The 14,483-nt window shown below is 52.2% G+C and overlaps 2 protein-coding genes across 3 annotated transcripts in view; one reads left to right on the top strand and one right to left on the bottom strand.

Moving 5' to 3' along the window:
* Positions 1-410: 410 nt before the first annotated feature.
* On the bottom strand, positions 411-4,569 carry EMP3 (epithelial membrane protein 3 (MAM blood group)). The gene is made up of 5 exons (XM_077131287.1): positions 4,151-4,569; positions 3,195-3,287; positions 2,847-2,949; positions 1,852-1,992; positions 411-682 (listed from the first exon to the last, which is right to left on the bottom strand). Exons 2-5 carry the CDS (start codon positions 3,270-3,272, stop codon positions 513-515), a joined length of 492 nt encoding a protein of 163 aa, XP_076987402.1. The 5' UTR covers positions 3,273-3,287; positions 4,151-4,569; the 3' UTR covers positions 411-512.
* Positions 4,570-7,380: 2,811 nt separating this feature from the next.
* The window catches only part of ODAD1 (outer dynein arm docking complex subunit 1), a 29,354-nt gene continuing 22,251 nt past the window's right edge, over positions 7,381-14,483 (top strand). Inside the window, exons 1-7 of one of the 2 annotated variants that reach the window (XM_077131285.1) lie at positions 7,381-7,470; positions 8,078-8,134; positions 8,421-8,513; positions 9,606-9,705; positions 9,818-10,007; positions 13,707-13,829; positions 14,154-14,267. In XM_077131285.1, coding sequence (XP_076987400.1) covers positions 8,444-8,513; positions 9,606-9,705; positions 9,818-10,007; positions 13,707-13,829; positions 14,154-14,267 — 597 coding nt within the window. In that variant the 5' untranslated portion in view covers positions 7,381-7,470; positions 8,078-8,134; positions 8,421-8,443. Of the gene's footprint in view, positions 7,471-8,077; positions 8,135-8,420; positions 8,514-9,605; positions 9,706-9,817; positions 10,008-13,706; positions 13,830-14,153; positions 14,268-14,483 lie in introns of those variants that run through there. The other variant, XM_077131286.1, reaches the window with a different exon arrangement.

Consider the following 14,483-nt stretch of genomic DNA (forward strand, 5'->3'; position numbering starts at 1 on the left):
TAGAAGAACGCACACACCATATCTGGGTCCCAGGGAGAGAGACAGAGTGATGGATCCTTATGCATGCAAAGACAGGACAGGGACCCCAAATTCCTGAGTCCTAAGAGGGACCCAGACTCCTGTTTTTTCCCCAGAAGTGCCTGAAGGTCTAGACTCAGGTGCTGGAGAGTTCCTGGTGCTGAAGGAGAAGGGCAGAGGCCCTTGGGTCTATGCGAGGGGAAGGTGGCTGGGAGCCCGGACTCCTGGGTCCCAGAGAGGAAGGGGACAGGGGTTTGAAGCTGGACATTCTGAGGGCAGAGTGGCTGGCACGGGCAGGGAGAGGGTGGCTCTCTATGGTTCAGGAGTGATCGGGCACGAACAGTCTGGTCCCTGGAGGAGGAAAGAAGGAAGGAAGGAAGCAAAGGAAGAGCCCGCGGTTAAACGGTTTTATTTTCTGGAGGGCGCGGGGTGGGGGCTTCGTGATGAAATGGAGAGCCAAGAATGGGAGGGGTCATCAGCGCCGCGTGGGACGCTCACTCCCGCTTCCGCAGGTGGATGTAGATAATGCCGCTGACCAGGGCGAGGGGGAAGGCCACCCAGGCCAGGGCGAAGCAGTAGCCGAAGCTACCCCCCTGCGGGTGCTTCGCCAAGATCTCCTTGGCATGGATGGCATAAATCAGGGCACCCGTGAACACTGCCACACCTGCAGGGACACAGGAACCATGCGTCACACAGAAGCTCCCAGAAAACCACAGTTTCCAGGAACTCCCGAAGCAAAGAAGCCACTGAAGAGCAAGTGAGCAGCTACTGCTTGGGGGCTGTGGTTCTCTTTCCCAGTGCCACACACCCAGCTTACTGCAAGGTGGCCTTGGGAAATTAATTTAATTTGAGTCCCCATTTATTCATCGATAAAAGGGACACTAATATCTATCCATCCATCCACCTATCCACATATCACACATTCATTCACCCACTCATCCATCCATCCATCTGCCCACCCACCTATCCGTCCATCTATCTATCCACCATACCTCATCCATCCACTCATCGAGGCATCTATCCATCCACCTCTCCAGCCACTCATCCATCCATCCACCCATTCATGTATGCATCCATCTGTGTATCCACCCATCCATCTATCCATCAACTCACCCACTCATCCATCCATCCAGCTATCTCCCCATTTACCCACCCATCCATCCATCATCTACCCATCACTCATTCATCCATCTATCCATAAATAAATCCAACTCATCCATTCATAAATTCACCCACCTACTCATGCATCCATCATCCATCCATCCATCCATGGAATAGTTTAAGTGTCTTTTTACAGGACAAGCACTCAAACAGGGAACTAATAAAACAAGAGAGGAACTTTGCAAAAAACCTAGGAAGAGAAGATTCCATAAACTGTGGACTATGATGAACTTAGCCCTTTGTACCTGAAGTCAAAAAATTTAAAAGTACATAAAAATCCCTGAAGTGACTGACACTCAGGAGGTCTATAAGAAACAGCAGCTGGCTGCCACTATAATTATAACACCACTACTCTTATTCAGAGCTCTCTCTTGGAGTATTATTTAGACCCCCATCCCTAGGACCCAAATGATTTGCCACACATCCCCTCCTGCAGTCCTGATTCCTTGACGCCCTGAATGGTGACGGCCCAGGGCTTATGTCCTGATTCCTCAACCACTATTGAGTCACTGAAAACTACAACTCCCATCGGCTTCCAGGCAGAGAGGTAGCCTGGGGAGGCAAGTCAGGTAGTTCTTGGATTGTTGAGAATCCCTTTCTTTCACCAGGGCCCCCAGCATCTGCCACACCCTCTCACTTCCCCTCAACTTCTGGGTGGGGGGCAGGACTCACTGGTGCAGAGCTGGCAGAGGCCCGTGGCATAGAAGAGCCCTCCTCGCCGCATGGTGTAGAGCTGGAACATGAACAGGATGAAGGAGAGGCAGCAGAGGATGAGGGACAGCACCATGAGGACCTGCACCGCCTTCAGCCAGCCTGCAGGAGGGGGAGATGGACGTGGAAGTGACAGAACGGCCCAGAGCGCCAGCTCCCCCTGTGCACTCATCATGAGCCCCTCTCTCTCCCTGCCTCCTGCCCCCATTTAAAGCCATGCCCTCCTGGATACTTAGGGGAGCCGCTTATATCAACCTTGTAGCCTGTGACCTTACTAAATTCCTTAATGACCTCTAGTGGTTGCTTTGCAGATTCTTTAGGCTTTGCTTCATAAACAAGTACATTGTCTGGGAACACAGACAAATTTACTCCTTCCTTTCCAATCTTCATGCCTTTTATTTCTTTTTCTTGCTTTATTGCACTGGCTACCGCCAGTACAGTGTCCAATAGGAGTGGGGAGAGCAGACATTCTTGCTTTGATCTTAGGGGAAAAACATTTGATCTTAGGGGAATTAAACATTTAAATGTTAATGTTTAACATTTAAACATTAATCACACAGAACCTTAGGAGGATGTAGCCCTGACCCTTTAGAACTCAGATGTACTTGACACACCCCTTTAGAACCTAAAGTGGTTCCAGCCCCACACTCTTGGAATGTTGACAAATGGCCCCAGCTACTCATTGGGAAACATAGTCCCATTCTTGTCTTGGTGACTTTCTCCCTATTCCTTAAACCTCTAGCATGTGGCTTCCATCTTTTTTTGAATTATAAGGGGGTGGGGTGGTGCTTCCAGGCCATTGCCTTTACAACCGGAACATCAGTCCCATCCACTCAGCCTGGGGATGGACCCCACCCACTTAAAACCTTGGAGGTTCCCACACTTGGTCTGCAGAAAAGACTTGGGGTTACCCCCTCTCCTTTGCAGATTCTTTGTTGCCGGCCCTCTCCCCTCACCATTCTCGCTGACGGTACTGCAGGCCCACGTTTTGTTGTCACTGTTCCATGTGCAGTCGTACCAGAGATTCAGGGACTCCTTCCCGGGAAGAGTCCACCAAGACTGGGTGGAGAAAGGGGTGGGGTTAGGAGAGGAAGGTGGGTGGGGTCAGGGAGGCTGCAGGCTTGGGGTTTGGAAAAGGACAAGGACCAGGGGACTAGGGACAGCAGGGATTTAGAAGGAAGGGGACTGGGGTCAGGGGGCAGGGCAGGATGTAGGCATCAGGCAGAGTCAGAGTGAATTTCGAGGCGTGGCCTGGCGGGAGTCTGCAGGGGGGCAGGAGGGCCTGGTGCTCTGAGAAGGCTTACCTTGTCCAAGGTGGCCACAAAAAGCAGGATGAGAATGAGGATGTGGAGGGCCGAGACCACCAGCAGGAGGAGAGACATGGCTGCGGTGGAAACCTGGGGTGGGGAGGGTCAGGGGTTGGAGCGCCCAATGCGGTTATAGGAACAGTTCGGGGAGGGGGACATGGCCCCAGCTCCTGGCTCTGGGGGAGGACGGGGCTTGGGACCTGGACTCCTGCATTCCTCAGGGGCTGCAGAAGGCCTGGAATGGACCCTTGGGTCCTGGAATGAGCAGGACTAGGAATGTGGTCCCTCAGAAGGACACATAGGGGCAAGAATCTAAAAATTCAGATTCATCAGCAAGCTAGGGGCTGCCTCCAACGACAGGCATCCTTGACTCACCCCACAACTCCTCTTCTGGGGTGGTGGTGGCAGGGGACCGTATGAGTCATCGGTGACTCATCCTACCCTACAAGCACCAGGGAAACCCCAGCCCCTTGGCTATGCCCAGGAGGTCTGCACCCCACCCAGCTGCCAGACCCATGCCTGCCGGGCACCTGGATCCCAGTGGGGAAAACAGACCAAGTTCAATGCCAGGGGGGTTAGGGAGGTCCAAGAAGGAGCCACCCTCCCAGGACCCTTGGGTGTCCAAAAAGGGAGGGTCTAGAGGTTCCCCAGATGGGGACTGGGGCAGGGGTGGTTCATACAAAGCCTGGATCTCAGGATTCTTAGGGCAGAGCGGACACCCGCGGGGAAGCTCTGCAGGACAGATCTTGGATTGGGGGCCCTGCGGGGATCCCGCCGGCCCCTCCCCTTCCTTTATCTCCACCCCAAGGGCTAAGAGATCACTTCTGAAGTTCTGGATTCCAGTCCGAGCTGAGAGCGGGGCGCCTCTCCCAGCCTGGGGTGTCCTCCCCAAACTACTGCAGTCCCAAAATCACCAAAGAAATCCCAGCCCGAATAACGGACTGGAAACTTACCGTGAGCCGCGGGAAAAAGTCAGTTGGAGTCAAGTCCCTTGCTTGGGCCTCCGTGCCCCGCCCTTCGCCTCCCTCCTTCCACCCTCTCGAGGCCCCCGCCTCCCTCGCTCTTACTCTGGCTCACTCCCTCCTTCTATCGGATCCGGAACCCGCCGGCTCTCCCTCTCCCTCTCTCTCTCTCTCTCTCTCTCTCTCCCCCCTTCTGCCTCTCTTTCTCTCTCTCCTGTCTGTCCTTACTGTCAATGCTTCCTTCTCTCTCTGTCTTCTCCCAATCTCTCTTTTCACTCTCCTGGTTTCTCTTCCTCTGCTCCTCTCAATATATACTGACCCTTTTATACCCACTCTCGCCGCACCCAGCTGATGTCTGCAGCCAGAGGGTGGGCCCAGGCTTTTGGGTTCCTCATTCTTCCGGCCCCCACCCTCCACCTCCAATCCGGCATCTTCTGGGGCTTCCTCCCAGCGTTGAGATGAGAAATCCTCCGGGACGGGGGAGGTTGGTGTGGGGGGGGTGGGTTGTGGGGGGGGAGTGTCAGGGGCTGGTAGGACCTGGTTCTGTTCTCCATCTCTTGTCCTGGGACTGCTGGCACTTGGGACTGGTTACGTGGAGGCATGGAAGTCTGGGCAGGGAGGCAAGTTTCCTGTGGAATGGGCAGCACAGTGGGTGTCAGGGGCTGGGAGAAGGGATCTGGAGATTCTGGAATGGGGCAGGAGTTGGAAATTAGGAATCCCAAAAGGCTCCCACCCATCCTGGCTGGGTGACCGCAGGCCAATTATTTCCCTTCTCTGAGCCTTGGTTTCCTAATCTGTGAAATGGACATTATAACGATAACACTGACAAAATACTGCCACTCATTAAATAATACTTGTGATACTGTTAGGAGGGTTGCGTAAGGTGGTGCTGCCATGAAAGCTCTTAATGCTTTCTTCCTCCCTCTAATCAAACTTTCTTCGATCTCCTATAAACCAGGAATTAATAATGAACACAGCCAAGACGATTCCTGCTGCTCTTATGGAGTTTACCGTCTAGCACCGGGAGATACACAATAACGGAAAAACAAATCAATGAGCTAAGTAAATTAAGGACAGTGATAAATGCTTTGAAGGAAATACAATGAGTGATGGAGATAATGATGGGGTGGGGTGGCTACTTTAAACAGGGTGGTCAGGGAAAGCTTTGAGGAGATTTGAGCTGAGATCTGAAGATAGGAGTCACTCAAATGCTAAGAGGAGAAGGAAGCAGCTAGTGCAAAAGCTTTTGAGAACAAGCTTGGGTGGTCTGGGGAATAGACAGAAGGCTAGTGTGGCTGTAGCCCAGAGAGGGGGGTGGTGAGAACAGAAAAAAAAGGGGGGGCCCTTGAGGCCTATGAGAGGAGTTTGGATTTTATTCTCAGTGCAGTGGGAAGCCATTGGACTTTTTGATACAAGAGTTTTATGATCTGTAACTGAGAAGTTAGGATTTAAGGGATGATTATGGTTGTTGAATCATTATATAGCTGTATATTGTTTGCTTTTTAGTACATGGGAATAGATAGAGGGAAATACCTGAAATGTTTGAACTGTAATCTAACCGCCTTGATCTCTGATAATGAATGTACAGCCTTTATCTTGATCCGTGTGATTGTAAAAACCTTGTGACTGACCCTCACTTGTATTTTTTTTTTTTTTTGACTTTGGAGTCTTGTGATCACTAAAGACAGCCCCTAATGTTTATTAATGAAGGATCTTGGGTCAGCCCAGAGCTAACCCACCCCAATTCCAAAGTTATCTTGATTACCAAAGCTGGATCTAACCTTAATCGGATGGCCTGACACGCGCAGTATCTTAGATTTTAAGCCATACTTCACCTGTACCTCATGATAACACTAAAAATCATGCCCATCATCATATCAAAGCCACTATTTTCTTACATATGTTCTGTGACAGAGCACATAATCAATCAGTACATGCTCAATAATTATATCACCTCTCGTTACAACAGCCAGAGTCATTGTGCTCATTTTCCTAAAACCTGTTCATCTTTTGATACCATAAAACTATCAGAATTAGCTCAGTTTGGGGAGACAAATTTTGGGCCCATAGGCCATCTGCTCTCCTGTTTTGTGCCTAGCAATAAAGCCTTTCTCTCTTTGAAACCCCTGTGTCTCAGGAATTTGTCACTGAATGCATCAGGCAAGAACCCACTACCCTTGTCTGGTAACAGGCCCAGAAACTTAATGTTAACTATTATTATTTATTATTGGGTTATTGAACTAGGATGGGGGTGATGACTAGGTGCCTGGATCTCCTGGAAGGGTTGGGTGCTGGGGATGTGTCTAGTCTCCTGAAAAGTGAGGGCCAAGGGTTCAAGTGTCTGATGTGGAATTGAGAGCCAGGAAAACTCCAGTCCTGGATCCCTGAAAGGAGCTAGGGGTTGGGGAAAGTTGTTGGTCATCTGGGGTAGTTGAGCTCAGTGACTGAAGACCCAGAAGTGGGGGTATCAGTATAGCACAGACTCTAGAGCCAGACTGGCTGAATTCAAATCTAAGCTGCTTTACTTCTTAAACTCTCTGGGCCTCAGTTCCTCCATTTGTAAAACAGGGATAATAACACTTCCATCCATCATAGCACAGTTCTCAGAACAGTACGTGGCACACAACAGGCACTATATGGGGCCCTGGGTGGATTCAGTATTGGACCCTAGTTCAAGGTCTCTAAGCTTTGGGTAAGGGGCAAATCCTGGAGGAAAGCTAAGACTGGCAGTCCACAGACGGCGGTTTTGAATTTGGATCCTTAGTTAGAAAGTCTAGGTAACTGATGGAGTGCAGGAAAGGGGGCCAGGACCAGTGGAACCTAGGATTAGCAGAACCAGGGACGAGTGAGATGGAAACTTGAAACGGGAGCTGGTTGGAATCAGCGCCAGATTTGGGTACCCGGGGGATGTTGCGGGTCTCCCAAGCCAGAACCCTGCAGAAAGGGGAAAATCAGGAGATTTCAAGGGCGGTGGTGAGATCTCCCCGTCCTGAGGCCTCGAGGCTTCACGCAGTGCTGAGCGTCCAAGGGCCGCTTCCTCCCACAGGAAACCGCAGGCGTCAGGCACACCCAGCCTGCAAGGAGCTACGCCCACTTGGGGATAGCCCCAGGTGGGCAGCTACTGGTCGCAGAGGGGGCGTGACCACAAGGGGGCGTGTCCGGAAGGCGGGGGCGGCTCGAAGTGACGTAGCCCCGCCCATTTCCGTGTCTCAGTGCGCGGACCGCGACGGCAGCCCCGGGTTTTTGGCGGGTTCGCTGGAGGCCGTTGGCCGCGCATGCGTGGCGAGCCGCTGCGAGCGTCTGAGGCGGTGGTGAGAGCTTTTTCCCTTCACCGGTCCCTGCTAGGGGATCTTCTCAAAGCAATGTGGTCTTAATCAACACAGACCCGCACCTCTCAGACCCCGTCCCCGAGGACCTCGTGCTGCCTCCAAGCTAGCGCTTTCCAGACGTTTCCTCCCAGCCATGCCTCCACAGGCTCTTTCAGCTCCCGCCTTTACCCCCCGAAAACACAGCACACCCTACGCATGCCCGCGACACTCCCGAGACCCTCTCAGTCCCGTGCTCCCCACCCATGCCATCTGGACTTCCCACAGTCCCTCCGAGTCTGAGCCCCTGCCCTGACTAGCCCCGCCCCTCACAGGTTCTTCCGGGCCCGCCCCCGCCCCTCGCTGGCCCTCCCCGCCCCGCCCATCAAAGCCCGCCCAGACCCTCCAGCCCCGCCCACCCAAACCTTCTCACCACGCCTCTCGCGTCACCACAGCCCCGCCCCGCCCCACCCGGGACCCCTCCTATCCCGCCCCTCAGCCCCGCCCACCAAGGCCCGCCCCGCCCCTCCCGACCCCGGCCCTCCTCCCGCAGCCTCGCCCCTTGGCTCCGCGGCGGCTGTCCTCTGGCCTCATTGGTCCCTTATCTCCCCAGTAACCAGGCCACAACAGTGAGCTTGGAGCACCTAGGACAAGTCGGGCATCCCCGCAGGTAGGGCGCGGGCTCGGACCCCCACAGCCGGCCGGGGGGTTCCTCCTCCTCGGTGACCTCCTTCCCCATACAGTCCCGCCTCGGAGATGCCGAGTTCAAAGACGAGAGTGCGAGAGGCTGGGGCTGGAGGGGTGGGGGGAGAGGCCCGAGGGATGGCCCAGCCCACCCCCTCGGGGGGATCGAGTCCGAGAGAAGCCCGGGCAGGTTCTGGAGTCGCCGTCTTGCGCCGCCCCCGTCCCGGCTGTCGCCTGCTGCTCTCTGAAGGGGTCTGTGTCGGCCCCTACAGGAGCCGCACCCTCTTCGGCCGAGATGCCCTTGGGACTTTCGGCAGGGACCACCCGCTCCGAAGACGAAACCGAGACCTTATTGGAGGGAATGGGTAATTCCTCCCTCCTTTCTTTAGTCCACTAGTTCTTTTCGCGTCCTGAGCTTTCTCCAAGTTCCAGGTCCTGCGCCGCGGCGAGGAGGAGGCGCCCTGCAGGGTCCCATCCCAGATGGGTGGGCCGAGCCTGGGGGTTGGAGGGAATTAGGCAGACCTCGCAGGAGGGCAGGTTTGAGTGGGGCGCAGGGCTCCTGCCAGGAGTTACCAAGAGGAGCAGGAACGAAAGGGTGTATCAGCAGAGAGAACAGTGACTGCCTGGAGCAGGGTGTCTCAATCCGCATTTGGGTCGAGACATTCTTGGTTGGGAGTGGGGGCTGTCCTGCGCATTGTAGGTTTAGCAGCATCCCCCACCCCAACAATCGCAGCAACTAAAAATATCTTCAGATATCAGCAGATATCCCGTAGGGATGTGTTTGTGTGTGTGCTGGGGACAGGGGTGGGAGGGAGGGGGCAAAATCATTCCAGTTTAAGCACTATTGGGCTAGAGCAAAGTGCTTTGACAGTGGGGAGTTCGGGGGTGAGAGTGGAGAGGTAGGTGGGTGGGGCCCTGAACGCCAGACTGAGGAACTGGGACCTTGTCCTGGTGGGGCCATGGAGAGTGGTGAGCCCAAGGGGCAGGGTCAGCTCTGGGTGTAGAATGAAGCCTCTGGGGCTGTGAGGGGCTGCCAGCAGGTTGAGGCCTGAACGTTGGGGTCAGGCCAGAGAGGGTCAGCAGGCAGGTGGTGCTGAGAGTTGCCAGGTTATGGGGGGCTGCAGAGGAAGGAGGGCACAAGGAGGGTGCAAGGATGGTGCCTGAGAAGCCAGCATCTGTCCTGAGCTTTCCTGAGTTTCTGGTCCCGCAGGGTTGTTGGGGACAGAGAGACCCACCAAGAGCACTCTCTAGTAGGAAAACAGATATATGCGGAACAGATAGAATGGGTTTAGGGGAAAGAACCTGAGGTCAGCTTGGGGTACAGGGAGTATGAAGGGGTGGGGGGAGCTTAAGGGCAGCTTGTGAGACCCTACGTGGACAAGAATGCCTAGGTCTTGGGGAGGAGAGGGTTGGGGACAGAGATTCTCATTGAGTCCGTTGCCTGGACCGGCCCTCAGCTGATTGGGAGTTGAGCAGATTGCAGAGGCAGTGCAAGGTGATGGAAGGTGAAAGGCGGGCCTACAGCAAGGAAGTCCACCAGCGCATCAACAAGCAACTGTGAGCCCATTGCATGGACCCCAGAGGGGGTGGTCGAGGGGGATCTGAGGGAGGAGGGCACGGGTAGTGTGTTGGCCTTTGGTGACGCTGAGCTCTGTCCTCTGGCCGGCAGAGAAGAGATCCGGCACCTGGAGGAAATGCGGGCCAAGCTCCAGCTGCAGATTAGCGTGGCCCAGAGCCAGGTCAAGAAGCTGCGGGACAGTGAGCGGCTGGAGCACATGGGCCGCCTGCTGAAGTGCCGGGCCCAGGCTGAGGAAGAGGTCAGGGAGCTGCAGGAGCAGACCAGAGACCTGGACAGGCAGGTGGGTATGGAGACCAGGCTCCAGGGGATCCTAAGTAGCAGCAAGTGCCTGTTCATACCTCCCTGAGCCTCAGCTTTCTCATCTGAGAAATGGGGCCACGGAAAGCACCCTCCCAGTAGGTTTGTGTCCAGTGGGTCAGAGACAGAAGATGTATGTGATGGCAGAGCAGAGGTCAGGGGATGCAGGGCCAGGAGCCAAGGCATGAGGGCAGCATCTAGAAGCTGGAAGAGGAATGGATGGTTCCCCAGAGCTGCTAGAAGGAATACAGCCCAGCTGACTTCTTGGTTTTAATCCAGCAAACTGATTTTGGATGCCTGGTCTCCAGAACTGTAAAATAATAAATTTGTGTTGTTTTAAGCCACTAAATTGGTGGCCATTTGGTGCAGCAGCCATAGGAACGAACTGGGCAGGGCAGTGGTGCCTCTGTGGAAAGGAAGATGGCAGTGCTGAGAAGGGCCACTCGGAAGGTGCCTGGGATGTCTTGGGGGTGGTGGTTGCAAGGACGTTCACTTTGTGAATTTATAAGTTGTAAATACATGTTCTGTGCACAAGATTTTTAAAAGGAAAAATAAGACGTTAACCGCCATGGACTTAAATGTAACATATACAACCTCTAAAACTTGTAGAAAAAGAGGTAGGAAAAAACCTTTGTGACCTTGGGTTAGGCAAAGATTTCTTAGATAGAGTGCCAAAAACATGATCTATAAAAGCGTGAATTGAAAAGCTGGAATTGTAAAAATTAAAAACTTGTGCTCTTTGAAAGACACTTTTAAGAGAATAAAAAGATAAGCCACAGACTGGGAGAAAATATTTGCAAAATATGTATCTGGTAAAGGTCTTGTGGCAGAATTTATAAAGGACTTTCAAAATGCAATAGGAGGAGAACAATAGAAAACAATAGAAAAAATGGGCACAAATCCTTGAAAAGACACTTCGCCAAGGAGATATATGATGGCAAATAAGCGTGTGAAAAGATGTTCAATGCTATTAGTCACTAGGGAAATGCAAATGAAAACCTTAATGAGATACTTATACATTATTTGCTAGACTGGCTAAAATGAAAAAGATTGACAATACCAAGTGTTAACAGATGTGGAGTAACTGGAACTCGCATACACTACTGGTGGGAGTGTAAAATGTTGAGAAACAGCTTCCCTGTTTCTGAAATGTTAAACCTATACCTAGCACATGATTCAGCCATCCACTCCTAGGTATTTAGCCAAGAGAAAAGAAAACAAATGTCCAAACAATAAATTGTACATGAATGTTCATAACAGCTTTATTTGTAAAATTCAAAACTGGAAGCAACCCAGATATCCATTGGTAGGCGAGTGGGTAAGCAAATTGTGGTGAATGTGTACCAGGGAAGGCTATGCAGCCATGAAAAGGAACAGACCATTGATACAACAAAATGGATGAATTTCACAAATTTTTTCTGAGTGAAAGAAGCCATGTCCCACTCTCCAAAAAGGAGAACAGATTATATGATTCCATTAGTATAAAACTCTAGAAAATGCAAATTATCCTATTGTGACAGGGGGCAGATCGGTGGTTGCCTGGGGAGAGGGTGCTGTAGGAAGGGAGAGGGAGGAGTTACAAAGGAAACGAGTAAACTTTTGGGAGTGACAGATATGTTCACTATCTTGATTATGTCAAAACTTATAAAACTGTATACTTTAAGTATATGCAGTTTATTGAATGCCATTTCTATCTCAATACAAGTGCTTAAAAAAATTCCGATCTCATACCATATGAAAACATAAATTCTAGTTGGATTAGGGAGCTACATACGAAAAGCAAAACGTGAACAGTTTTAAAAATTGAAAGAGGGTATTTTCTAATCTTGGGGTAGGGGAGAATTTCTTGGATGAGTGGCTCCCAAATTTTCTTTGTTCTTGGCACCGTTAGTTTCTTAGAAATGTTTAGGCCAAAATAAATATCCCACAGTCAGAGGTATGCAAGAGCAAACCAGCTCTTAGGGGGAAGAAAGCCTTGATTTATAGCTAGTATATACTTACCTCCACCTTGGCTGTGGTCTACCCTAAGGTTACCCCCCAAATTAGTCACATCTTTGTATACTCCTACTGCGCCACCCCCCTGCCCCTTGAGCCAATGGAACCTGTGACTGACTTCTAATCAACAGAATGCGGCGGAAGTGAGGGTTATGTTGTATAAGACTCCTGATAACTGGAGAGACTGTCGGTCACCTCCTGGCCTGGAAGAAGCACGCTGCCATTGTGTGGAGAGAGCTACAAGGAGGGAGCCAGAGGGGCCCTGACCTGAGAGGCTGCACTGAATTCCGCTGGCATGTGAGCTGGGAAGAGAAGCCAGAGCCTGGCTGAGACTGCCGCTGATACCTCAACCGCAGCTCTGTGAGACCCTGGGCAGAGGACGCAGCTCGGCTGTGCCCAGACCACTGACCCATGGAAACCGGAAGATAATAATAGATGGCTTTTGAATTATGCTGCTAAATTTGTGATGATTGGTTTTGCAGTGACAGAAAACTAATTCAGTGGTCAATTTCAGGCTTCCAACAGTGAATCAGGTGGCTCAGAGAAGTCTTGAAAAATCAACTCATGAGTGGTCCACTTGGCCCTGGCAAAGCACTACTCACAGTTCTCTTAAGTAGTTCGGTCCAAACAACCTAAGAAAAGTTTATGTCCTCACGACCTAGAAATCGGTTGTAAAAAGACTATATGTAAATTGAAAAAAAATTGCATTTCATTTCTGAAAATCATAATTACCTACTAATTGGATGCGTGTGCCCATCCTGCACCACGTGACTTATCGAACCATGGAGTTAGACTGGGAGTCCTCCCTCATTTCACGGAGCACCTGTTTCTTTTTTTCTTTAATTGAAAATTGTATTGAAATAATCATAGATACATATGCAGCTGTAAGAAATAATACAGAGACCTCCCTTGTATTCGTGGCTTAGTTTGCCGCAATGCTAACGTTTTGGGATACTTGCTTTTTGTCACAGTGGAAACCGCTGAAGATGCAGTTTTGCGAATCTAGGACACCAGGGAAAGAAATGTAGCGCCATCTGGTGTTGAGCCTGTGAACTACCTTGAACTACTAACCCCGTGTTTCCCTCAAAAACGATAAAATATTCATGAGGCGCCCCTCTGAGTTTGCTGCAGCGCCCTGGGATCCCTTGGTACATAGCTTGGGAAACACAGTCTTAAGCAATTCATTTATCCACTCAGACCACACTGTTTTAGATGGTCACAGCAGTGAACAAAGCAGACAAACATCTCTGCCCACATGGAGCTTCCAGTTTAGCCTGGGAGAGGGGATAGGCATGAAGTGAGTGAAAATGAGTACAGAAGTGAGAAGGACCAGGGACTCTAATGGCTTCACTGCTCATCTGGCCATCTGTCCATCTTGTCTCCACTGGCCTCCTTCTCCCAGGATCCCCCCCTCCCCCACGTGGTGGGGGCCCTGAGAGGTTAATTCTTGGAGTCCCATCCTTCCAGCTTGTATCGTCCCCCTAAAACGTGAGGAAAGGATTCGGGTGGGCTGCGTGGCTGGCAGGGCTGTGGTGGTGGTCGAAGGCCTGGCGGGACCGCCATTAGGAGAGGAAGGCTAAAAGAGGGAGGCGCAGGATGACGAGAACAGCGAGTGTCAGCCACACTCACTCAGTCAGTCGCCCCATATTCGGCCAACCAATCGGCAGCAGCGGCCTCTGTCTTCCAGATCCAGGAGTGGGAGATCAGGATCTTTGTCCATCGGAAGGATGTCAAGGCCCCGGGGTTCATCCTGGGTGAGAAAGTCAAGATCCGGCGCCGGATTAAGATCCTGGAAGACCAGTTGGACAGGGTGAGGGGCAATTTCTTGGGTCCTCCCTAAACCTGAACTCTGGGGGTTAGGGGCAGAACCGAGCACTGGGGCCAGCTTCTGGAAAAGGTGGACCAAATTTTTGGGTGTGAGCCGTCCTGAACCCCTGGGTTCCCTGAGGGGGAACAGGAGACAGGATCCCAGGGGGGTGGAGGGTCCCCAAGGGGAAGGAAACCATGGTCTGGGCTATTAGGGTCCCCCACGAGGAAACAGGCCCCATCTCTGGCCGGTGCCTGCTCCTGGGCTGAGCGTGGAGGAGGGAGGCAAGCCAGGCCTTAGACAGGCTGCCGTGTCGGCCCTGCCCAGGTCGTCTGCCGCTTTGACGTCCAGCTGGTCCGGAACGCAGCCCTGCGGGAGGAGCTGGACCTCCTGCGGATCGAGAGGAACCGCTATCTCAACGTGGACCGCAAGCTGCAGAAGGTGGGTGTGCTGAAACCAGGCCCCTGGGCCCGGCCGGGCGGTGGGGAGACTCCACCTAGGACCTGCCTGCAGCCGTCCACCCCTCCTTCTCCAGTGCTCGGGCTTCAAGTGCGGAAGTGACCACAGCTATGGGTTTGCTTTGCTCCAGAGGGAGTGGGGACCTAGAAAATATCCCAGGACTCCTTTAACAAAGAAAGCAGCCTGGTTTATATTTGC

The sequence above is a fragment of the Tamandua tetradactyla genome, chromosome 16 (assembly GCF_023851605.1).
Source record: "Tamandua tetradactyla isolate mTamTet1 chromosome 16, mTamTet1.pri, whole genome shotgun sequence".
Classification (NCBI taxonomy): Eukaryota; Metazoa; Chordata; class Mammalia; order Pilosa; family Myrmecophagidae; genus Tamandua; species Tamandua tetradactyla.

Bases quoted from the DNA above. Each gene is read 5' to 3' on its own strand.
- EMP3 (XM_077131287.1), bottom strand. From the start codon at position 3,272: ATGTCTCTCCTCCTGCTGGTGGTCTCGGCCCTCCACATCCTCATTCTC. The intron at 2,950-3,194 runs GTAAGCCTTCTC...TTCTCCACCCAG, and splicing joins TTGTGGCCACCTTGGACAAG to TCTTGGTGGACTCTTCCCGG. The intron at 1,993-2,846 runs GTGAGGGGAGAG...CCCCTCCTGCAG, and splicing joins CAGTACCGTCAGCGAGAATG to GCTGGCTGAAGGCGGTGCAG.